The sequence below is a fragment of the Aedes albopictus genome, chromosome 1, assembly GCF_035046485.1.
Source record: "Aedes albopictus strain Foshan chromosome 1, AalbF5, whole genome shotgun sequence".
In the NCBI taxonomy this organism is placed as follows: domain Eukaryota; kingdom Metazoa; phylum Arthropoda; class Insecta; order Diptera; family Culicidae; genus Aedes; species Aedes albopictus.
This window is the reverse complement of record NC_085136.1, coordinates 325,549,160-325,573,943: the sequence shown is the minus strand read 5'-3', so window position 1 is coordinate 325,573,943 and position 24,784 is coordinate 325,549,160. Positions and strand designations below refer to the sequence as shown.

At 42.6% G+C, this 24,784-nt stretch overlaps 2 protein-coding genes across 2 annotated transcripts; one reads left to right on the top strand and one right to left on the bottom strand.

Annotated features, from left to right (window-relative positions):
• Nucleotides 1-1,111: 1,111 nt before the first annotated feature.
• LOC134292254 (serine protease 7-like) lies at nucleotides 1,112-4,045 on the bottom strand. Its single transcript, XM_062861269.1, has 3 exons — nucleotides 3,854-4,045; nucleotides 3,534-3,680; nucleotides 1,112-2,963 (listed from the first exon to the last, which is right to left on the bottom strand). The coding sequence occupies exons 1-3, from the start codon at nucleotides 3,937-3,939 to the stop codon at nucleotides 2,876-2,878; spliced, it is 321 nt and encodes a 106-aa protein (XP_062717253.1). The 5' UTR covers nucleotides 3,940-4,045; the 3' UTR covers nucleotides 1,112-2,875.
• Nucleotides 4,046-11,967: 7,922 nt separating this feature from the next.
• LOC115260995 (melanization protease 1) lies at nucleotides 11,968-13,214 on the top strand. The gene is made up of 4 exons (XM_029862366.2): nucleotides 11,968-12,111; nucleotides 12,185-12,410; nucleotides 12,470-12,669; nucleotides 12,733-13,214. Exons 1-4 carry the CDS (start codon nucleotides 12,033-12,035, stop codon nucleotides 13,125-13,127), a joined length of 900 nt encoding a protein of 299 aa, XP_029718226.2. The 5' UTR covers nucleotides 11,968-12,032; the 3' UTR covers nucleotides 13,128-13,214.
• Nucleotides 13,215-24,784: the final 11,570 nt, after the last annotated feature.

The following is a 24,784-nucleotide window of genomic DNA, read 5'->3' as shown; positions in this document are numbered from 1 at the left end:
ATAATAATTTAGTTCGAAATACGCGTACTACGTGGTGCTAGCAGTAGATTTCACTTTGGCATAAGTGTCGTATATCTCAAGTGAAATTCCTTCGGCATATTTTCGAGTTTTTTTCGACAATTTCTTTGGAAATCCCTTCAGCAATTCCTTCGAAAGTTTCTTTTGAGAGTCCTTTTGGCAATCAATCTGATTTTTTTTGCGATTCTACGGTTTTCCTTAGGGAATTCGTTAGGGATTTCTTTCTGAATTGTTTCGACAGTTGCTTTGGAAATTTTGTCGGCACTTGGTTATGCTATTTTATTTAGAAATTTATTGAAAATTTCTGCTTTGGAAACCTTTTTTTTGGAATTATTTTACAAATTAATTTCAAAATCCGTTCAAAATCTTCTCTAATTTTTTTGATTATTCTTTTGAAAGTTTCTTTAGCAATTCTTTTGGAAAAGTTTCAGGTGATTTATTTGGAAAGTATTTCGTTCAATTCCTGTAGGATTTTGCTTTGGCAATTTATATGTGTAACCCGCGGTTACAATTTTGTTCCAAATTTATGTACACCACTGTGTTTTGCAACATTTTAATTGGTTTGTTTCTATGATTTTTTATTTGAAATTAGTTTTGTTAATTTAGGGAAATAAAATCGTATGTATATTGTATCGGTGAGTCATTTGACCCCAATCCCCCACTCAAAGGCACACATCAGCAGCAGCAGCAGCAGAACAATCGTTTGCGGTGTGTGGTGGCTGTTTTGTTTTGTTGAGAGAAGAAAGTTACGAGTCACGGTAAGCGCCCAAGTAACCATGGTGATGAAGCCTTATTGCATGCAGATATACGGTGTATTTAGTGCAATCATTACTTTACATGCAAACTTAAGGTTGATTTAAAGTGGAAGTGGGCAATTATAGAATCAAATTAAGATTATACTGGTATAATCTTAGAGCAGTCGCATAATTGCCCATTTCCACTTTAAATCAACTTTAAGTTTGCATATAAAGTAATGATTGCTCTAAGTCTGCTGGATGGTTGTCCCCAGCATCGTCGGGAGTGAATCAATAAACAATAATTGTTCCCCGAACCTTTTGCCAGCCCGTGATTCGGTAACCAAGTGTAGTGCAGTGATAGCAGCGGCGTCATGGTCGCAATTTTTTCCGCAGTCAAGTTCGCAGATTGTGAACAATCCTCGGTACTCACTTTACGTAATTTATGTTTAGTCCCTTACTGTCAGAGCTGTCAGATCAGTGTAACACGCTAAATAAAATTTACACAAAAGGCAATTTACACGGAAAAAATACACAGTTATGAATATTTACTGGGTACCGGACTGGTCACCGAAAATTTGATCGTTTTCTTTGGTACATCGAGGTCTTGAAATTAGTCTATGGTGATAGTGCTACAAGGGTGACGACCGCCGCCATCACGGGAAGCTAATTATAAAGGAGTGTTTCGCTTCCCGGCGGTTTAGCCAAGTGTCGACAAGCACCCACCGTCTTCGCTACACGGGCTCAGTCAATTGAGCCTTGTCTCGCCCGTGTAGCTAACAGTCAAGGAAGACGAAGACAGGTAGGTGTAAAGGGGCTCACCACCTGTGGTAGTATTCTGATGAGACTACCAGGGCTAGTCACGGCGAGTGACTTGCCCGGCGTATTATCGCCACCGTCGCTAGGGGGGATCCGACAAAGGAGCCCGCTCTTCCCTCTAGCTAAACGCCAAGGACGACTGTTTTACAGTCCAAAAGTGCCCAAAAGTGAAGCAGAAGAAGAAAGAAGAAGAAGGAAGAAGCTCCGCATAGTCCGTGCGGGAGCGAAAGAAACGACCACCACCGTGCCAAACAAGTTTCTAATAGAGTCTGTGTGATAGTGGATTCATACTAATATATGTACCAGTTGGTAACGACGCACGGCACATCTTGTGCTCGCAGTAGGCATGGCAAATCATAGCCACCCGCGTCGTCGTCACTCTTCGCGCAACGTCAAAGTGCAAAGTGCGTGTGCATTCCCACAGCTCCCGCTTGCTCGCAGTTAAGCTAAAGCGCACAGAGTCGCAACAACCCTCTCAAGATATTTTCGAAAGATTTTACAAAGGAATTGCAGAAATTGACCATTTGGAAAATCGATTGTGCCATTGTTACACAATTTTCACAAACCTACGGTGAAATATTATCTAAAATCCAATCCACATAGCTTATCACCTTCGTAAACACTTCAGGTATTTCAGTAATCCACATGTTGTTATTCCAAACGAATTAATTCCATATTGGACGAAGCGTTCCCCATTATGTGAGACAATGTTTCCCAAAGGTGCGCCAGCGCTTCCTCCGCAAATTTGATTCGAGCCAGTAGAACATATGTAAAGATTGCTCAACAACTCCAATCGTCTAACTTTGCCAAGCCTCTGTTTGCAATCAGTGCTGTTGATGAGACGAACGGTCGCTTTACTCCAAACTGAATCCGCTTTATCAACGGCAAAGGGTATCTTCCAAGTGGTTACGACATAACTTTCAGCATAGTCGTTACGAAGTTCAGAAGTAACGGGCAGACAAATCGGCTGGATATGCTCTGCGAAGAATAGGGCGTAGTTAAGTGGAAAATATGTAAACCCTCAATTTTTAAATTACCTTTCATCATGACCTCTCGATCTAGCCGAACCAATCCAATATCATGCTGACATTTTCGTCTACTATATTCTGGGTGAACTATAGTCGACTCAATGCCGAATTCTTCGATTGGACCGACACAGTATCGCTCGGGTTCTACGTCAATCTCGGAGCTTTGACAGTCAGGGTTGTGTGCCTTATCATATTCACCCAGTATAATTTTGGAGCTGAAATTTTTAAAGTAAAAATATGTTACAATAGGTAAGGGAGACTACGTTGAAAATTTGCTCACGGTTCGTAATATTTCACGCATTGGGCAGCCGTCAGTACATAACGGCTGTTGATCAGTGAACCAACACAGCTGTCCTCGAAACGTCTCCCGTAGTACAGTCGGAACCCGCTCGTTGAGCCACAACCTCCACCCAACCAACGAATTCGATTCGCTAGTTGGGTGAAGTGACAGCAGCACAAGGGGCGTGCGCATTGTTTTTTCAAATCATGTTTAGGTTGGAAGTAAAAAATAAAATTTTTCAATTTGTTTTACATTTAGAGCAAAACTGATACGTTTTGCAAGATACATATATGGCCAATGCGAAAAATAATTATTTTCACCCATTTTTAGTCGGTGAAGTGAAAATATAGATGTTTTTGAAACCACCCGGATCAAAGTACAAGCACAACACGCTTTCATTGATCGACAAAATAAAGATTGCCAATGTTTTGCATTTGTTCGAAGTAATTGTACATATTGTTTTTTTTTTGTTAAGAAATATAAAATAGAAATTCTTTTCGATTATCAGTAAAGTTTAAGAAACCAAAAACTCATTAGCTCGCCCCTCGAAATTACAGATTGGTTGTCATTTTCATTTTGACATTGAATTATGACATCCAGGTACTTTTTAGTTGGCTGACAGCTCAACTAACGGAGCCCCAACTAAAAAGTCACCCAACTAATAAACCCCCAACCATCGGGTCATGACTGTAGTAGCGCAAGATAGCCATCCACGGGTAGCTGGCCACATGCGCCTCGTTTCCTGTGTACACCTTATCATCGTCGACGACGATACCTGTTCCACAATCTGATGGCAAGAGACTTATGCCGTTTTTCTTTATTATCCAGTTCCAACCTGGGTTGGAACTGGATCAGATCACAGTTTCAACCCCAACCCGACTTCGGTTTCGCTTGTACTAAAATTTGTTTGACGTTGTTTGTTTACACATTTTCCGCCAAACCAGTTCCAACCCAGGTTAAAAAAGAAAAACGACATTAATTGGGTCTCAGGAGCGGCTTGAATTTTCCGTAATAGTAGAAGCAACACCAGAACAGAAATACTGTCGAAAATTCCCGCCATCGTGCAATGAATAGGCAATGAATGGCAAACCGTTACTGCTAGTAGAGCGATATTGAGCAATCTTTTAATGGTTTCAAAAGTACGTGTTAAGTAACTTTTCAATCAAGAAAAAAGATGTACCTAATGCAATAAATGGTGATCGCTACTTTTGAACTCTAGTTTAAAAAAAAGATGAAGAATTCAAACAGATTCCTACATACCTATACATACATGTGCGTAATAATGTGGGATTCCCAAGGTACATTATGCTAGACTGCTCTCCCAGAATACATGACGAGAGATTACGGATTTTGAAAATCGTTCTACGCATATAGTGCAATCTCAACTGTAATGCTCGTGTAGAACACAAATAAGTACAGTCATGACCCGATGGTTGGGGGTTTATTAGTTGGGTGACTTTTTAGTTGGGGCTCCGTTAGTTGAGCTGTCAGCCAACTAAAAAGTACCTGGATGTCATAATTCAATGTCAAAATGAAAATGACAACCAATCTGTAATTTCGAGGGGCGAGCTAATGAGTTTTTGGTTTCTTAAACTTTACTGATAATCGAAAAGAATTTCTATTTTATATTTCTTAACAAAAAAAAAACAATATGTACAATTACTTCGAACAAATGCAAAACATTGGCAATCTTTATTTTGTCGATCAATGAAAGCGTGTTGTGCTTGTACTTTGATCCGGGTGGTTTCAAAAACATCTATATTTTCACTTCACCGACTAAAAATGGGTGAAAATAATTATTTTTCGCATTGGCCATATATGTATCTTGCAAAACGTATCAGTTTTGCTCTAAATGTAAAACAAATTGAAAAATTTTATTTTTTACTTCCAACCTAAACATGATTTGAAAAAACAATGCGCACGCCCCTTGTGCTGCTGTCACTTCACCCAACTAGCGAATCGAATTCGTTGGTTGGGTGGAGGTTGTGGCTCAACGAGCGGGTTCCGACTGTAACTCAAAAACAGGTAGACTGCTAAATTCACTCGAAATGTATGATACTACCACTTTACACTGTCCACTATATGTCTATCTGTTTTCATATTAAACTTAAAATTGTCATAGTAGGGTATTGGTTCTCTTCTTAAGCATGTGGCTCCCATTTTCATCCTACGAAAAACACTGTTTGTTTTGTTTCTTATTTTTTGTATTTTTTGTTAGAAGTGAGCACCCATGAAAACAAAAAAAAACGGAATCAATCGGTGCCGTAATCGTTTGTTCTCGAATAGGATGAATATGGGAGCGTGAGATTAATGATGGAACACATACCCTAAATATTAAATTTCTGCACTACCCAATTCCCGCATTCTTGCTTCCGTTGTTTTCATAGGAAATATTTTTGGACGGTTCTAGATTTTCTTAGAGAAAAAAAAACAAAATTCTTACTGTTACTAAATTATAGGAAATCAAACGGACGATTGGAATATTCAGCATCAGCTGACGAATGAAAACTGCTTACGACTCATCGATTTCGCCGCCTCCAAGAACATGATTATTCATAGCAGCAGCTTCCAACACAGCCTTTCACAGATCACCACAGGAGAGGGCATCGCAAGTCGACCATGTTCCGATTGACGGACGCCACTTCTCCGATATTATCGACGTCAAGACCTATCGTGGCGCTAGCATCCATTGATGGCCAAGCTGCGTCCAAAATCAGCTATGTAAGGTACCGGCCAATCTCGGTAAAAAGAAAGAAAAATTGACGAGATTCGGTGAAAAAAGTTAAGTGTGTGTACTTAATGTCGCTCAAGATTAAATAATTAATTAATTATAAATGATAGCTGTATAGAATGCTATTCATCTATCTTCGATTTGTTGGCTTATGCCCAAGGGTTACTTGGGGTTACCACCCGCGCTGCGTTTTTCTTCAAAATCACCCTAAACTTTTCGTCGAGCCATTCGCTCCGTCGACTACATCCTACGTACCCGATGATTCTCTCGGTAACGTCGTTAAATTACTACTTTTATTGAACTCCAACAGTTCTCTAGAAGGGGCTACACAGCACTCACCATCGAGCGGCGAGGCTGCCTCGAGATTATGCACGTATGCTGAGGCAACCTACGTTGCTTTAGTCGCTCTAGAGTAGGGTGGCCCACACTTATATGAAAAACAAAAATTTCGAAAAATACCAAGTCTTACCTCCTGAATCAGTTGTTTTGGACTCCCAGAAACTACGTTCAAAATTTGAGCAAAATCGGTTGAGTCTAAGGGGGCGCTCAAAACGCTTGAAGTTTGTATGGGAAAACTTGGCCAAATGTATGCAGAAATTTTAAGTTTTCGAATTTTGCCGCTAGGTGGCGCTGTAAGCGTTCAATAATCAAACCCTTTGGTATTATTGTAGGTGACTATATGCCAGAGAACTTTGTCGAAGACCGCGAAGTGATCCGACGGCTGTGAAAAAAGTTATATTATGTTTCCAGTTGAAAACCGAATTAGCGACATTTTTTCTTTGACTTCCGCTGCTTTTGCCTTGCGTTAAACACAATGTCGGAAGTGGGGCGCTGTATAGAGCACCAGGTGTACAATACAGCGCCCCACTTCCGACATTGTGTTTAACGCAAGGCAAAAGCAGCGGAAGTCAGAGAAAAAATGTCGCTAATTCGGTTTTCAACTGGAAACATAATACCCTAGGCAAAGTGAGGCAAAGTATTGAGATTTCATTATTGATATTATTCCTTTACATGTATTGGAAAAATAATAATAAAGTTTATCCTCACTTTTCCTAGGGTATAACTTCTTTCACAGACGTTGGATCACTTTGCGGTCTTCGACAAAGTTGTTTGGCAAATAGTCACCTACAATAATACCAAAGGGTTTGATTATTGAACGCTTACAGCGCCACCTAACGGCAAAATTCGAAAACTTAAAATTTCTGCATACATTTGGCCAAGGATGGAAGAAAATCACTTCTAACGATAAATGATACACGATACGAACAATCAAAGATAGCCGTTGCTCATGTGGTAGCATGATGCGACACCCACGCACTGTGCCCGCATCATAGAGCGATCAAAGCATCTGCTGCACGCTTTATCGCGGGATCCATCGTTATCGGATCATGTTACAAGTCGCGATAAACTTTATTCATCACGATTAATGCCACTTATGCACCCGGAACCCGAAATTATGACCAGGAATATTACACTCATATACATATCGTGAAGGTTCAGCAATAAGAATGCACAAAAAGTGATTGATAATCGAAATTTATCATTTCGGCTTCATGATAACGATCGCATCGCGGCCGCACATGCCGAGCGATTCATTATTCGCGGAGCATGGTTTGTTATGAATGCTTGACGACAAAATTCTATCATTGTTGCTATGATCGCGCGATGCCTTCCAACCGCGACACATTTGAGATCCTATCATGATCACTAGATTTCCATCCTTGCATTTGGCCAAAATTTCCCATACAAACTTCAAGCGTTTTGAGCGCCCCCTTAGGCTCAACCGATTTTGCTCAAATTTTGAACGTAGCTTCTGGGAGTCCAAAACAACTGATTGAGGAGGTAAGACTTGGCATTTTTCGAAATTTTTGTTTTTCATATAAGTGTGGGCCACCTTACTCTAGAGTCTAGGTTGTGCCGTGGGCCCGTGGCTATCTCCGGTACCGTACATACATACATACATTTATTTGTTCAACATCACATTTAAGACAAGACATAATCAACAATAGTACGCCACAATACTCGGCTTGTGGCTGCCGCTCTCCATCCTCGGTCGCGCCCGATGCTCGCCAGGTAACGCTCCACCTGGTCCGCCCATCGTGCTCTCTGCGCTCCACGCCTTCTTGTGCCTACCGGATCAGTTGCAAACACCAGCTTTGCAGGGTTGTTGTCCGGCATTCTTGCAACATGCCCTGCCCACCGTATCCTTCCGGCTTTGGTCACTATCTGGATGCTGGGTTCGCCGTAAAGTGCAGCGAGCTCGTGGTTCATCCTTCTCCGCCACACACCGCTCTCCTGCACACCGCCGAAGATCGTCCTTAGCACGCGTCGCTCGAAAACTCCGAGTGCTTGCAGGTCCTCCTCGAGCATCGTCCATGTCTCGTGCCCGTAGAGGACCACCGGTCTTATTAGCGTTTTGTACATGAAGAATTTGGTGCGTGGGTGAATCTTTTTTGACCGCAGTTTCTTCTGGAGCCCGTAGTAGGCCCGACTTCCGCTGATGATGCGCCTCCGAATTTCTCGGCTCACGTTGTTGTCAGCCGTCAGTAAGGATCCGAGGTAGACGAATTCCTCCACCACCTCGAAAGTATCCCCGTCTATCGTAACATTACTACCCAGACGGATCCGGTCGTTTTCGGTTCCGCCTACCAGCATGTACTTTGTTTTTGAGGCATTCACCATCAGTCCGACCTTAACTGCTTCGCGTTTCAGGCGGGTGTACAGCTCTGCCACCATTCCAAATGTTCTAGCGATAATGTCCATGTCGTCCGCAAAGCACACAAATTGACCGGATTTTGTGAAAATCGTTCCCCGGCTGTTGAGCCCGGCTCGTCGCATCACACCTTCCAGCGCGATGTTGAAGAGTAGACATGAGAGTCCGTCACCTTGTCGCAGTCCCCGGCGAGATACGAATGAACTGGATAGTTCACCCGAAACCCTTACGCAGTTTTGCACACCGTCCATCGTTGCTTTAATCAGTCTAGTCAGCTTCCCAGGAAAACCGTTTTCGACCATGATTCTCCATAGCTCTGCGCTGTCGATACTGTCGTATGCCGCTTTGAAGTCGATGAACATGTGATGCGTTGGGACCTGGTATTCACGGTATTTCTGGAGGATTTGCCGTACGGTGAAGATCTGGTCCGTTGTCGACCGGCCATCGATGAAGCCAGCTTGATAACTTCCCACGAACTCATTCGATTTAGGTGACAGACGACGGAAGATGATCTGGGATAGCACTTTGTAGGCAGTATTCAAGATAGTGATCGCCCTGAAGTTCTCACATTCCCAATGGTCGCCTTTCTTGTGAATGGGGCAGATTACCCCTTCCTTCCACTCCTCCGGTAGCTGTTCGGTTTCCCAGATCCAGACTATCAGCCTATGCAGACAGGTGGCCAACTTTTCTGGGTCCATCTTGATGAGTTCAGCGCGATACCATCCTTACCAGCTGCTTTGTTAGTTTTGAGCTGGTGAATGGCATCCTTAACTTCCCTCAGCGTGGGAGTTGGTTCATTTCCGTCCTCCGCTGCACTGGCGTCGTCGTTTCCTCCGTTGCCGTGGGCTCCCGTGCCTACGTTCTCCACGCCGTTCAGGTGCTGATCGAAGTGCTGCTTCCACCTTTCGATCACCTCACGTCCGTCCGTCAAGAGGCCTTCGTCTTTATCCCTGCACATTTCGGCTCGCGGCACGAAGCCGTTGCGGGATGCGTTGACCTTCTGATAGAACTTCCGCGTTTCTTGGGAATGGCACAGCAGCTCCATTTCTTCACACTCCGCTTCTTCCAGGCGGCGCTTTTTCTCCCGAAAGATGCGGGTCGGCTGTTTCCGCTTCTGTTTGTAACGTTCCACGTTCTGTCGAGTCCCTTGCTGCAACATTACCGCCCTCGCTGCGTTCTTCTCCTCCAAAACCGTTCTGCACTCTTCATCGAACCATTCGTTCCGTCGGTTCCGTTCCACGTATCCGATGGCTCTCTCGGCTGCGTCGTTGATGGCTGCTTTCACTGTACTGCACTGCCGTGAATCGCATATCAGTCCCATCTTTGCTGGATTTCCTATGCAAATGGGACTGATATGCGATTCACGGCAGTGCAGCAGTCCTCTAGAGGGGCCTCATCGAGCTCGCCCTCGTCTGGCAACGCGGCCTCGAGATTCTGCGCGTATGCTGAGGCGACATCCGGTTGTTTCAGTCGCTCTAGGTTGTTGCTGATGGAGAGTTTTGGGCGCAGTTTGACCATCACCAGATATTGGTCGGAGTCGATGTTGGTGCCACGATAGGCCCTGACGTCGATAATGTCGGAGAAGTGCCGTCCGTCAATCAGAACGTGGTCAATTTGAGATTCCGTCTGCTGTGGTGATCTCCAGGTGTTTACGATAAGGGAGGCTGTGTTGGAAAAAGGTGCTACGTGTGGCCATATTTTTGGAGGCGGTGAAATCAATGAATCGTAGGCCGTTTTCATTCGTCTACTGGTGGGCGCTGAATTTTCTAATCGTCGGTCTGAATTCCTCCTCCTGGCCTACCTGAGCGTTTAAATCTCCTATGATGATCTTGACGTCGTGGCTTGGCAGCAGTCGTACTCGCGTTCGAGCTGCGCGTAAAATACGTCCTTGTCATCATCAGTACTTCCGGAGTGTGGGCTGTGCACGTTTATTATGCTGAAGTTGAAGAATCGGCCCTTGATCCTCAACCTGCACATTCTTTCGTCGATCGGCCACCAACCGATCACGCGCCTCTGCATATCACCCATCACGATGAAAGTTGTTCCCAGCTCGCGTGTGTTGCCGCAGCTCTGGTAGATGGTATGATTACATCTAAACGTTCGCACCATGGATCCTGTCCAACACACCTCCTGCAGCGCAACGATGCCGAACCCGCGGTCCTTCAGTAGATCGGCAAGTATGCGGGGGTTCCGGGTCATTTGGCCGAACGCCATTTGGCCGAATGCCGTTTGGCTGAACGCTATTTGGCCGAAAGGGTCATTTGGCCGAATGCCATTTGGCCGAATGCCGTTTGGCCGAAAATAAATGATGAACTTAAGTGACCATGTCACTATTCCTCGCATAAGTATAACTCGAAAGAACAGCCTATGATTCCAAGAAGGAAAAATCTTTGATAAAATATTGACAGGTTCAACGCCAATTCATCCCTGAATACCAAAACTAGAAAGAATAGCCTATGATTAAAAGAAGGAAATATTTCTGATGATCATTATGGTAGTTGGAATGTCATAAACTTCCTCTGAATTCTTTTGAACATAATTCGGCCAAACGGCCATTCGGCCAGATGGCATTCGGCCAAATGGCGTTCGGCCAAACGGCATTCGGCCAAACGGCGTTCGGCCAAATGGCCGGACACCGTATGCGGGTGCTCCCAATGAAGTTGAGAGATCGGCAGTTCCACGTACCGAGTTTCCAATCGCAAGTCCTTTTTGTTCGCTGAAGCCGTTGCCGTTGGTCTCGATTCGTATTATTCTGTTGCTGATTTTCCGTAACAATGGTTTTTTGCCATAGTGCACAGTTGAGCTTAGAGTCCTTCCCTGGCACTCGGACGTAGATCAGCCGCCCTTAACATGGGGAACAGACGCGGTTGTGAGCTGCTCCTCCTGGAGAACAGACGCTCAGGTTAGCCGAAGCAAACCCCCTCCACCCCCCTCCCCCCCTTTCCTGTCAGCCTATGACCAAACTTCCCACCGGGGTTGGTTACCCGATCTTCCCTAAGGTTGCTCATAGTTTCCGGCCGGTACCGCGAGGAGGTAGAGATAAGAGTTGCTAGGCAGAGGCTAGTGGATCACAATGGGATCTGAATTGCGCAGCATACCCATTACCCAGCCTTTACCGTGCCATTCTGCATCATAAATATTCTACCCTTACTATGCATTGAGAACCAAAACCACAGAAAGCTAGTTTTTTTTTTAAACTCTGTTTTTCCCATATGATCCAGATATATGACGCCGTGATACTAAGCTGGTAACTCCTAAGAAGAGGCATGATATGTCATTAAAGTTGCATAGTTTATCAAATAATAAATGAATTATTCTTCGCCTCCGTACCCGTTGGCGTTTGTTGGGATGTAACCACACAGAGATGATTACCGTAAAACTACCCTTTAGACATTTAACCCGGGAGCGATCGCGTCGTGCAAGCCAAAGTGGATTTCCCCTGAGATTTTTCTATTACAAACAAGTATTGCTCGTTTCAATTTCCTCGTTTGTCCCTGGGCTTCCCGTATCAATCTATGAAGTATAGTCTCATTCAAATGTGCATATATTTGCACTAAATAATCTTACCATTTGATAAGTATACGTACGTACGTATGTATAATAACTCGTCCTCTCAGTTTCAAAATAACGAGATGCATTTCCAGCTATTTTCAGTTCAGTTGATAAAGTTGCATCGTTCGGGTGTGCCAATCAGCAGCCAAGTCTAAAGATGTTCAAGCGGGGTTTTACGTTTTGTGTTGCTCTCGTCGGCCTGTGTCTATGGTTGGAGATCCGAGCTGATACTGGCGGTTTGTGTTTTGATTCGAAATTCCCAAAATGGAAGTTTGACGTCAGCTGTTTGCTGTTGTCTTTATTCTTTAGGATTGGATGCTGAAAAGCTGAAGCTGCTGCCCAGGTATTGTGGATTTGCTATATACAATAGAGTGACCAGAGGAAATAGTACACAATTGTTCGAGAATCCTTGGATAGCTCTGCTGCAGTATGCTCACGATGATCAAATCGAGCATGGTTGCAGTGGAGCGTTGATAAACAATCGCTACGTGTTGACCGCCGCTCATTGCTTGGTCAACCGAACCGAATTTCAACTGTGGGTAACGACTGAGGTAACTTTCTACAAGGTTAATTGACTTATGCTTCACTTCAAAGGCTTAACGTGCGTTTGGGCGAGTTTGACAAAAGTCAGTATAGCGACTGTACTAACGTGGGAGATGACAGTGAGAAAGACTGTGCTGAACCAGCAGACGATTACGACATTGAATCAATCGCTCTTCACCCGGACTATGACGGGAAAACGTCCCAAAACGATATCGGATTGATTCGTTTGAATCGAGACGTTACAATGCATGGTGAGTTCATACCGATGTTCAAACTTCGGTATAGTTCATTATTTATTTTTTGTTAAATCCCAGACAACACTAGCCCAATCTGCCTGCCAACTGAATCGACACTACGTTCGGCGGCCATTCCAAAACTCATCGCCAGAGGTTGGGGAACTTGTGGGAATCAAACGGGCTCAAGCGCATTGCAGGCTTCGGTTTTGACCCCAGTTGACGGCATGGAATGCAACCGGGCAATACCTGGCGTGTCGGTAAGCGGAGATCAAATATGCGCCACTCGATTTACCGGTATGGACGTCGGTGGACCTGTTGCAGCGGTGATGCCCCACTCTCATGGCGCGCCGAAATTTGTCCAGCTTGGAATAGCATCCGGAGCAATGGAGTTGTGTGAACGAGCGGATGTTCCTGGAGTGTACACTCGGGTGGCAAGCTATATGGAATGGATTCTGGAAACTATTCGTGCTTAGAATGTGTGATTATTCAAATAATTCTGTAGTAGTTTTTTTTTTGAACACGAATCTGGAGAAATAAAATAATTGACGTATTGAAAGTGATCATTGCTGCATTTATATACGGTTTACTGTCATTCATAATTATTATTTGATTTTATTCATATGTATAAAATACTTTTTTTGATCCAGCGGATTACGCGTAAATGTCTCTACTTACGGGTCCTCCACCCCCCTTTTTGGCCTTTTATTCAGCGGTATGTTGAATTCAGAGTGGTAATGAAATTCAATCTTTACTGTTAAGTGGAACTGCATGCAGAGCAAGACTCAAGCTAGGATGGTGGCTACCTACATACATACATACATACATACATACATACATACATGTATCAAATACTATTTTTATTATCTGGGGCGTCCTAGGCCGTCCAAACTGTTCAAGAGCTCAGTCCTCAATCTTCTAAATTTAGAACAGTAAGTAGTAGTGCTAAGCAATCAACTATAGACATTACTTGCTATGTATGATTCGTGAAACTTTTGAAATCTCAAATATCCCCGAAGATGCCAATTGAAGTCATGGTGATGAATTTTGCAGTCTTCGGTGCGTCATGTCTGTCGTATTCGAAACCTACTAATCTTAATAACAAAAACAAAATTATTATTCTACGTCGACCGTTCTTCGTAACACGCGTCATATAACTGACGGGAAATTTATTTCGATCCGTTCGCTTCTTTTTCTTCCCTTGAGTTCATTTCAGTATCTGTCATCAATACACACTCAACGTAAACTACGTAAAGGTGATTCGATTTTACTCAATTCTATTCGCCTCGTATTCACTACAATGTCCACCAGCACAATATCTTTTTGCGATGAATTTGAATACTACGGAACACGAAGTAGGATATCAAAGAGCAGCGGCAGCAGTCAAACACCGACATTGTGTGGACGACTATCTGGACAGTGTTGATACTGAACAAGAGGCAACAGAGTTGGCTTTGGAGGTAGCAAAAGTCCACTCGAAGGCTGGATTCACCATCTAAAACTGGCTGTCGAACAAGAAAGCAGTGGTAGGCGGTCTCAGAATCAACAATTTTTCGCCACAACACTCGGTTCGTGCCTGCAGTCCTCCTTCTTCGGTCGCGTCCCTCACTTGCCAGATCGTTCTGTACCTGGTCCGCCCACCTTGCACGCTACCCTCCAGGTCTTCTTGTATCATCCGGATCTCTTGCGAACACCCGGCATTCTCCCAACATGCCCCGCCCATCGTATCCTTCCAGCTTTTGCCACCTCCCGGATGCTAGGTTCACCGTAGAGTGCAGCGAGCTCGTGGTTCATTCTTCGCCGCCACACACCGTTCTCCTGCACACCGCCAAATATGGTACGAACACTTCGAGTGCTTGCATGTCCTCCTCGAGCATAGTCCAGGTCTCGTGTCCGTAAAGAACCAGACCGGTGCGAGGGTGAATCTTTTTCGACCACAGATTCTTGTGGAGCCCATAGTAGCCCCGACTTCCACTGATGATGGTTCTTCGTATTTCGCGGCTAAAGTTGTTGTCTGCCGTTAAGGACATATATGAGCGAATCCAAAGATGGCCGTCACAATGGCTGCCTTGCAAATAACGAAAGCACGGATCTTCTTCTTCTTCTTCTTCTTCTTGGCGTAACGTCCTCACTGGGACAAAGCCTGCTTCTCAGCTTAGTGTTCAATGAGCACTTCCACAGTTTTTAACTGAGAGCTTCCTCTGCCAATGACCATTTTGCATGTGTACACTCCCGTTCAAAAGTTTGGGGTCACCCCCTCAAAAACATGTCATTTTTTTAGGCCCATATCTCCGCCAATTTGCGTTCGATTTCAAAACCCTAGGTTTCATTCAAAAGATAATAAGTCAAAGAAACTTTGAACATGATTTAAAAGAAACTTTTTCAAAAAAAATTGTATGTAAACTTAACCCAAAGTTGCCAAATTTTCTAAAAAATGAATATAAACTTACACACTAAGATTTTTTTGCCGAACCTCGGCAAAACGATTGCCGAGATTGGCACCGCTGAGTGCTCGGCAATCGCCTCGGCAAAAATCAATTTTGCCGAGGTTTTCGGCAACCACAAAAAACAAGATTGTCATTTTTTGCCGAGATTCTCAGCAAAAAATATTGCTGATTTCTCGGCATTCCAGGCGAAAAATGCTGATTCTCGGTAATCATATTTTTATTTATTGTTGTATCAAGGAGAGACCAATCCACCACCGGGGACGTGCTGGAATAATCGTGTGTATTTATGACTCGAGAGTTTTGCACTAAATGTTTCCTTTATTGAGTTAATCCAGTTAAAAGATGTATTTAAAGTCCTGAAGAATCCTTGGCAGAAGAATATTGGAGGAGAAGAACGCTGAAGTTTTTCCGCACATAACCAAGATTTGGTTAGAGGCAGCAGCAATAGGAAACAGAAGTTGGCATTTTCTGCAAAATAAATCGAAATAAAAACTATACACACTGAACATATCATGAGTCCTCACATCTACCTTCTGTAAATAACCGAAAATTTACTTTATTTGCACTTTTTCCACTATAAAATACAAAATGTTTGTCGGACACTGGGGAACAGTTTGATTTTATTATGATTGACAAAAAACTGACGAGTGAAAAAATGACAGATGTATTGCTGAATCTCGGCAAACGGATTTGCCGATTTCGGCATTATCTCTGTTTGCTGGTAGATTCAGCAAAGTAATTTGCCAATTTTCGGTAAAATGAGATGGTTTACTGAAATTTCGGTAAAAAATTTTAGTCAATTTCGGAAAAAATGTTTTGATTGCCGAGATATCAGCAAAATTGGGTTTTGCCGTTTTGGATCAGCATTTTTTTCTGCCGAGCTCAAGAATCGTTTTTAAGTGTGTACGGCAGTGTCGCTGGAAGTTGGGTCGACCAAATTTTAAGATGAGAGCGGTAATATGACCCATTTTCTATTAGCCTCAACTGCTTTTTACAGAACTTAGCTAAAAAATCTAGAAAAAAAAGTTATTAAGTAAATTAATCCTTGATGTCATCGACCAAAAGTTTGGGGTCACCCCTCAAAATGCTGGATCGGTCAAAAGTTTGGGGTCACTATCGTAAAACATGGAAAAGTGATTTGTTGATATCTTTGTCATCTTTCACTCAATTTAAATTCTTCTTGGCTTGTTTGAAACAAAATGAATGATACTTACTGCATAGACATTGAATTTAGTATGTAATTTACATACTAAAACTTAACGTAAAGTTGCCTCATTTTTTGAAGCGTGGTAAAATGTGCTAACTTTACATAACATTTTTATATACAAAAATCGTTAAATACGTCAAGTTGAAGACATCAAACGTAAATTTTGTTAATTATCTTTGAAATGAGCCAAAAATAATTAAAATTGAACTATAGATGACGAAGATATCACCAAATCACTTTTCCATGTTTTACGAAAGTGACCCCAAACTTTTGGCCGATACATCATATTGAGGGGTGACCCCAAACTTTTGGTCGATGACATGAAGAGTTAATTTACTTAATAACCTTTTTTCTAGATTTTTTAGCTAACTTCTGTAAAAAGCAGTTGAAAGCTAATAGAAAATGGGTCATATTACCGCTCTCATCTTAAAATTTGGTCTACCCAACTTCCAGCGACACTGCCGTAAGTTTATATTCATTTTTTAGAAAATTTGGCAACTTTGGGTTAAGTTTTCATACAAAACTTTTTGAAAAAGTTTCTTTTAAATCATGTTCAAAGTTTCTTTGACTTATTATCTTTTGAATGAAACCTAGGGTTTTGAAATCGAACGCAAATTGGCGGAGATATGGGCCTAAAAAAATGACATGTTTTTGAGGGGGTGACCCCAAACTTTTGAACGGGAGTGTATATCGTGTGGCAGGCACGAAGATACTCTATGCCCAAGGAAGTCAAGGAAATTTCCTTTACGAAAAGATCCTGGACCGACCGGGAATCGAACCCGTCACCCTCAGCATGGTCATGCTGAATACCTGTGCGGTTACCGCATCGGCTATATGAGCCCGGAACGGATCTCGTCATCTAAACAACAGAGTTGAAAAAGCAATGAGTTGCCTTGCTCACTCGTGGTAAACATTGAGAAGCATTTTCGTTTTCGGGAAACTTGTGGATAACGAGATCGATGCCGCCGAAAATGCGAGGCAAAAATGCACTTGGACGCGCTTCCATTTCACCTTAATAAGCACCCAAGATAGACGAAGTCCTCCACCACCTCGAAAGTGTCCTCGTCTTTCATAACGACGTAGTCATTTCTGTCTGCGTTCTCCGCACCATTCAAGTGTTAGTCGTAGTGCTGCTTCCACCTTTCGATCACCTCACACCCGCCAGTCAAAATGCTACCGTCCCTTATCCCTGCACAATTCGGCTCGCGGCACGAAGCATTTGCGGGATGCGTTGAGCTTCTGGTAGAACTAATAAGGGAATGGGCAGCAGAGAAAACAAAGACACGTCCGTTTTGTGAAGAGCGATTTATTAACTGACAGTGTGTACGCTTAAACAAATGCAATTATCAGTGGTTGAAATATACACTATAATAAAGTATATATCTATTTTATTGATATTTATCGGTGAACGAGTAAAACAATATCGTTTTTTGCGTGACGTTTCGGCCTAATCACTTTTCAGCCATCTTCAGACGCCTACAAGTTTATTACAAAAAAATTAACATTAAACAAGATTTATACATTTTCATTTTTTCACCCCACAACTCACAATTTGATCGCCGCAGCTGATGCTACCTCCTATCCAGCTGGGAGATCACGTACCACTGTCTAGTAGGGTACTATGCGGTTGTGGTGCGCGTCCTCTCTCGTTTCCTCTTCGTCGTCTATCGTTGTTCGTCACTTGTCGTAGCTTAAACACTAACGCATTGTAGTTCGTGTTGAACAATCCACATTCACGCTGGATGTTCACTGTATTAGTTTCTCCTGCCAGCTTGATGTGGAATGTCTCCGCGACGACTCTGCTCTCCTGGTCGGCGATGCGTTCAATTATTTTCGTTTCGTCAAAATTGAACACATGGCCGTCACATAGTGTGTGGTGCGTTAATCCAGTCCTGTTGTCTTTCCGTTTCACGTCATTTTTGTGTTCGTTGATTCTCGTGTCCAGTTTTCTTCCCGTCTGTCCGATGTACACCTTTCCATCCCCTGTTCCACACGGTACCGAGTACACCACATTTTTATGTTGTCCTGGTGGGATCGGGTCCTTCAGTTTAGCAAAAATCTCATTTTTCAATTTAGATTTTGCTTTCACCGCCAGTGTGACGGCCATGTGTTCAATTTTGACGAAACGAAAATAATTGAACGCATCGCCGACCAGGAGAGCAGAGTCGTCGCGGAGACATTCCACATCAAGCTGGCAGGGGAAACTAATACAGTGAACATCCAGCGTGAATGTGGATTGTTCAACACGAACTACAATGCGTTAGTGTTTAAGCTACGACAAGTGACGAACAACGATAGACGACGAAGAGGAAACGAGAGACGACGCGCACCACAACCGCATAGTACCCTACTAGACAGTGGTACGTGATCTCCCAGCTGGATAGGAGGTAGCATCAGCTGCGGCGATCAAATTGTGAGTTGTGGGGTGAAAAAATGAAAATGTATAAATCTTATTTAATGTTAATTTTTTTGTAATAAACTTGTAGGCGTCTGAAGATGGCTGAAAAGTGATTAGGCCGAAACGTCACGCAAAAAACGATATTGTTTTACTCGTTCACCGATAAATATCAATAAAATAGGTATATACTAGTTAACGGTGATTAAACCCAACAACTATAATAAAGTTCATCATTACTGTCCATCAATATTACATTGTTGCAAATTACCCACTGTGACAAGTTTAATCCTAACAAGAACTTCCGTGTTTCTTGTGAAAGGCAGTTCCATTTGTTCACATTCCGCTTCTTCCGAGCGGCGCGGCGTTTTTTTTCTCCCGGAAGAGACAGGCCTGCTGTTTCCGCGTTCTTTTATATTGATCCACGTTCTTCCGGGTGGGGTCTCCAGTTAGCCTAGTGGTTAAGGCTATTGATCGCCAAACCAGAGACGGCGGGTTCGATTCCCGCCCGTATACTTGATTTCGATCCGTCAAGCGTCGCACGAATCAGTATAATCAGCTTCGCCGGAAAACCGTGTTCGATCATAATCTGCCATAACTAGTTTCTCTTGACTGAATCAAATTGAAATAAATAAACAGATGATGGGTCTGCAAGTTGTACTCCTGAAATTCATCGAGAATCTGCCGCAGGGTGAACATCTGGTCCGTCGTTGATCGGCCCTCACGAAATCCTGCCTGATATTCGCAGACGAAGGACTCCTCAATCGGCCTTAGCCTGGGGAACAGAACTCCGGACAAAATTTTGTACACTGAATTGAGGAGTGTTATTCCTCTGTAATTCGCGCACTCCAGTCGATGCCCTTTCTTGAAAAGAGGGCAAATGAGACCATCCAACCAACTAGCAGGCAGTTCTTCCTCCTCCCATATCTTCAATATAATACGGTGTAAGAGTTGATACAGCTGCTCACTACCGTGCTTGAGAAGCTCGGCCGGGAGTTCGTCCTTTCCAGCAGCCTTGTTGTTCTTCAGTCCTCTAATGGCTTTCTTGACCTCGTCTAGCGTTAGAGGTTCCACAGCTTGTCCGTCACTTATCCGCTCGTCCAGCTTCTGGTGATTTTTTTCCCTTTTGGATGAGCCACTGCGACCAGCATTTAGATCTTTTGTGGCAATAGCCGTATCCTTAGTATTTAGTGCATGTCGTTCTACTCCATTGTCATTGAGAGGCAATGGAGCATCGATTTCTGTACAGATCTTATTTTGTTACCTCAGAGGTTCGAGAAATCGAATGCGATGAAAAAGTACCGTTTTCACAGGGAAGTAAATCCTAGCGAAGGTGCGCCCTTAATCACACATAATCGATTCTATTTCTGAGAAAAACAAAACGGTAGAATTGATATTTATCCATGCATCGGAACTCTGGCTTCATCCATGTCTTGCTCCTAGTTTAGTCCCAGGACAACATTGAAAAACCCGGGGCTTTAGGCTAGTTGCAAAATGCTGACAAATTAGAGAATGTGTTCGGTAATAAGTATTCACGTGAGTCCTTGTATCACCAGTACTTATCAGTCCTTAGTAGGTTATTACGCAATTAGATACGCAAAGCATGTTTGTTTTCCTTACATCAAGTGTAGTCTCGGCGAGGACAAACCGAGTCTTTAACTATCCGTAAGGCAAAATAAATACAATTTTAGAAAATGTCACTAGTAACAAGGGCTTTGTACCATGAATCCTTATTACCTAAACGCATTACCCTAGCTTAACAAGCTGGATGTCACCAGGGTTTAGTTTGGTAGATCCTACTCCATAACGCAACCCAAAAGGGAGATCTACCCACGTTACGGGCTCCGTTAAAGATCGAGCATGTTTTAAACCCCCTCAACCATTCATCCCTCAGCACGGGTCGCCTGACACCTTTGATTGGGGTTCCCTGTTTGGTGGACTTTTACCCCCGGAACAGGGGGTCCGTAGTGCTATTCTAAGCCGGCAACTACACGGGCTAGCTTCTGGTGATAGTTAGCTACCGTACCGTCAACAAATATTATTACATGTTTATTTTAACATCGGTTTTTTGATCTCAGACTGCTCTGTAAAAATGGAACTGAACAAATATATGGTCAGTCAAATCACATCAAACTGGAATGCACTTCCCCATACGAGCCAATCCAAAAGGCTCGTAATGATTAACCCCAAGAAAACCCAACAACTATTAGGTCTCAACAAAAGGGATCTCAACATCTACACCGGTCTAATAACTGGACACTGCCCCTGCAGATACCATCTACAAAAGATCGGAGCAATCCAAACCTCAAATTGCCGCTTCTGTGACGAGGAGAGAGAATCATTAGAACACATCCTCTGCTATTGCAGTGCACTCACCCAACGTAGGTTCAAAGTTCTCAGCAAGCTCTTTTTAGGGCCTGCTGGCATACGGATCTTATCCCCTAAGGACGTGATTGGCTTCGTAAAGCTAGTCTAGAATGGGGGAGTCACATACTGTAACTCAGGATCTCTATTCATCAATAATATATTGTCTTGAGTTCAGACGATACTAAGGTATCTCAGTGACAAACATGTTACTGAGATAACTTGCGTACCTCACGGCAAAAGGGTATATCACAATATGTAGTTCTAAAATCTGGACGCAGTGATCTTCACCCGATAAACGAGAGAGATAGACCCCATTAAACTAATTGTATTTGAATTGTTATCAATAGAAGTTTACTATTTATTAGATTCCTTTAATTTATTGGAAACCAATAGAAAAATCACGAAACGTCCTCACTTGGATAAAACCTGCTTTTCAGCTAGTTTTCTATAAGAACTTCCTCAGTTATTAATTGAGTGATTCATCTGCCAACACGGTTTAACGTCTGTCAGTCGTTGGAGTTTTAGCCGATAACCGAAACATCTACAGTACTCAAATTTAAAACTAAAACTAAAAAAATATGTCAATTGATTTTGTATCTGTATACAGAGTAGAATGACATGATCCAAGCAACAATAATATTTATTATTTACTAGCTGTCCCGGCAAACTTTGTCTTGCCAAGCTGCGATGGTTTGACAACTGTTAAGGTCATCGCAGCAACGCACTCTAGATTGATTTAATTTTGATCACGCTGAATTTGTTCCCGGCTCATCAAAAATCAGTATTTTCACGATTTTCATTCTTTTTTAAATGATTGTCGTAACTTTTTCGGCATATAAACACAGCTACCATGAATACGAATCAAACCCTGCATAAGTCATCCTGATCGGTTCACCCGTTCGTAAGTTTTGTTGCCTCAAATGGACTTCAAACTCATTTATATATATATAGATTTGTTACGAATTGTTTTAAAGTGTAATTAAGAAATAAACTCTTCCCAAGTAACCACGAAGCCCTAAAATTTACCTGGAGGCGAATATAATGCTATTAAGGAGCTGGCACGCTTTATATTGGCCGCTTAATAGCCCTGTAAGCTAAAAGTGGCGAAATATAGTGCTAAGGGGTGATACACAAATTATGTCACGCAAAAATCGACTTTTTTTTAACCCCCCCCCTCCCCCCTATGTCACACTTTTTGTATGGGACCTCAATATTTTTTGTAAGGTTCGTCAAGCTCTGTCAAGCCCCCCCTCCCCCCTAAAAGCGTGACGTAATTTGTGTATGGCCCCTAATGGTTACTAGGGTTTTTTTCATAAAAAGTCCATGAGGACTCTGCAGGCACTTTTCTAACTGTATAAACTTAAATTAATTTTGACTGATAGCAACTTCAGTTTATTAAAGAACTATTGAAAAACAATCGAATCAATTAGTCACTAATAAATCTAATGTTCACTTATTGTACGAACTATATGGGCTTGATTTCTATTGTAAAAAGTAACAATTTATCTACTGTGTGTTTTATTGTGAACAATAAAACCAGTCATATATTAATCATATTTACCATGAAATGAATGGTATTTTTTTTATCCGGATTCACTGGGGTCGTTGCCGTTGGTCTCAGTTCGTATTCTTTTGTAGATGTTTCGGTGCATGATTTTTTTTTTCACGGCTGGCTACAGGAGTGCGATAACCAATCAAGAGTTAGTTATGTTGCGTTGCGTTGCGTTGCGTGGTAACGGAGTAATTCGTAGATTGCATACTGAAAGTTGTCATGTTTAATCTTTAATACTCCTATTCTAATTGCTTATGGAATACTATTTGGGAAGGAACAGCTATCCAATTAAAAGTTGAAGCAAAAAAGACATGAGAACTTCCATTGCCGGCCACGCCCATCTTCTCCGTTACGAGGAAAGGAAAGGATGTGATGGTATGACACCTACTTCACGAAAAGCCAGCGACTCACCGGCGCTCCATAGGTGTCAAGGAGTTGGATATTTGGAATGGGTTGATTTGGGAATCACTATAAGCGAGTGTTGCGATAAGATTCAGATTGTGTAAGTGTAATTGGGTAGATCATGTAGATGTGTTGGTGTGAGTGTAATGTTTAGTATATTTAAACACATACGTTGAGAGTGACGTAGCTAAAAGATTTTGTCACTCCATGGGCCTTTTTGCTTCAGGGATGGGGCACAGGCATTTTCACTGTTCCCTGGCTAACAAGCCTGCACGGAACCGCCAAACTACCCAAAATTGAGTTCTTTTGACGCAATCCCATAGTTCCGCCCAATTAGCCAAATTTGAGTAAATCGATTAAACTCACACTAGGTAAATTGCCTTTACTTCCAGTAAAAAAATACACTTAAGAGTAGGTAAATTCAACACAAGACCGACACTCCCCCCCCCCCTCATTCAACCCAAATTTGAGTATACCTACATTTACTCAAAATTGGCTTATTGGGCTCAAAGACCCCCATTGGGTAGACGCATCTCTGTTTGTTTTTGACAACATCGGTGGGGGAAAGAGGGAAAACAACCTAATTTTGGGTAACTAGTTTATTCTATATACTCAGCTTTGAGTAAAATCGACCCAAAAATTAGGTAGTTTGATTTCTCCGTGTGGGCTTAAGCGCCATTGATCGCTCTCTGAAACGAAAAGAAACACGTTATGTGGATGGGAAGGGATAATAGAGAAGGGATGATATCTATTTATCGAGATGCCAGCGACTCACCGACGCTCTCGTAAATAGAAAGGAGATGGGAGTTTGGTGCGGAAATGGTCTGGAATTAAGTATGAGTTATGCCACTGGATTAAAGGCTCCGTGATAAAATGAATAATATTGTTGAGAAAAGTCACATAATAATATAGCGCATTTAGTTCACCACTGGACTATCGCACTAGTTTTCATGAGTGCGAAAACTTAAATAAAAGTGCGCGATTGCATGGTGTCTTCAGACACTTATTCAGCATACATCGAAGAAATAGTGCGCCGAAGACATCTATTGATTAGATGCAATCGCGCAGTTTTATTTACGTTTTCGCACTTATGAAGACTCAGTGCGCAGTCCAGTGGTGAACTAAATGCGGTACAATACAAGAAGCATGAAACGCTCTTACCGAATTTGAATATTCCAACCGTAGATCCGCTTGAGAAGTGATTTTGCGTACGTCCAAGGGCCTAACGTTAATAGTTGAATCCATTTAAATGACAACTTGGAAATGACCACATCACACGCACTATTTGATCGAAGTTTTACTCGATACTTCTGCCTGCTTTCAAGTTTGACACATTAAGGAATCGCAAAATGAAAACACCGAGAGTCTTCCATTAGATCCGAATAACCAATCAAGAGTTAGTTAAGTGGACAAAAAAACTGCAATCCGTAATATATATAAAACTTGCTTCAAAACACCCTGGACGGCTTCTGGTGGCAATGAATCGATGAATAGCTTCTGGCCTTTACTGGCCAAAATTAGAAGAACGAGATGGAAGTGTTAGGAACCGATGGCTAAGAGGACGAGTGATACGAACATATCCAAGTAGAGATGGTACTGTACGAAGGGTAGATGTTTAGACCTCCTGTGGAATCCTGCGACGTACGAGATCATAAAGATAACTAAGATTTGTGGTTATGGTGGGTCACCACAGAAAGGTAACCAAAATATTCATTGGAGTACAAATTATGGATTTCGGGTCTACGAATTTTTGCTTTTATATC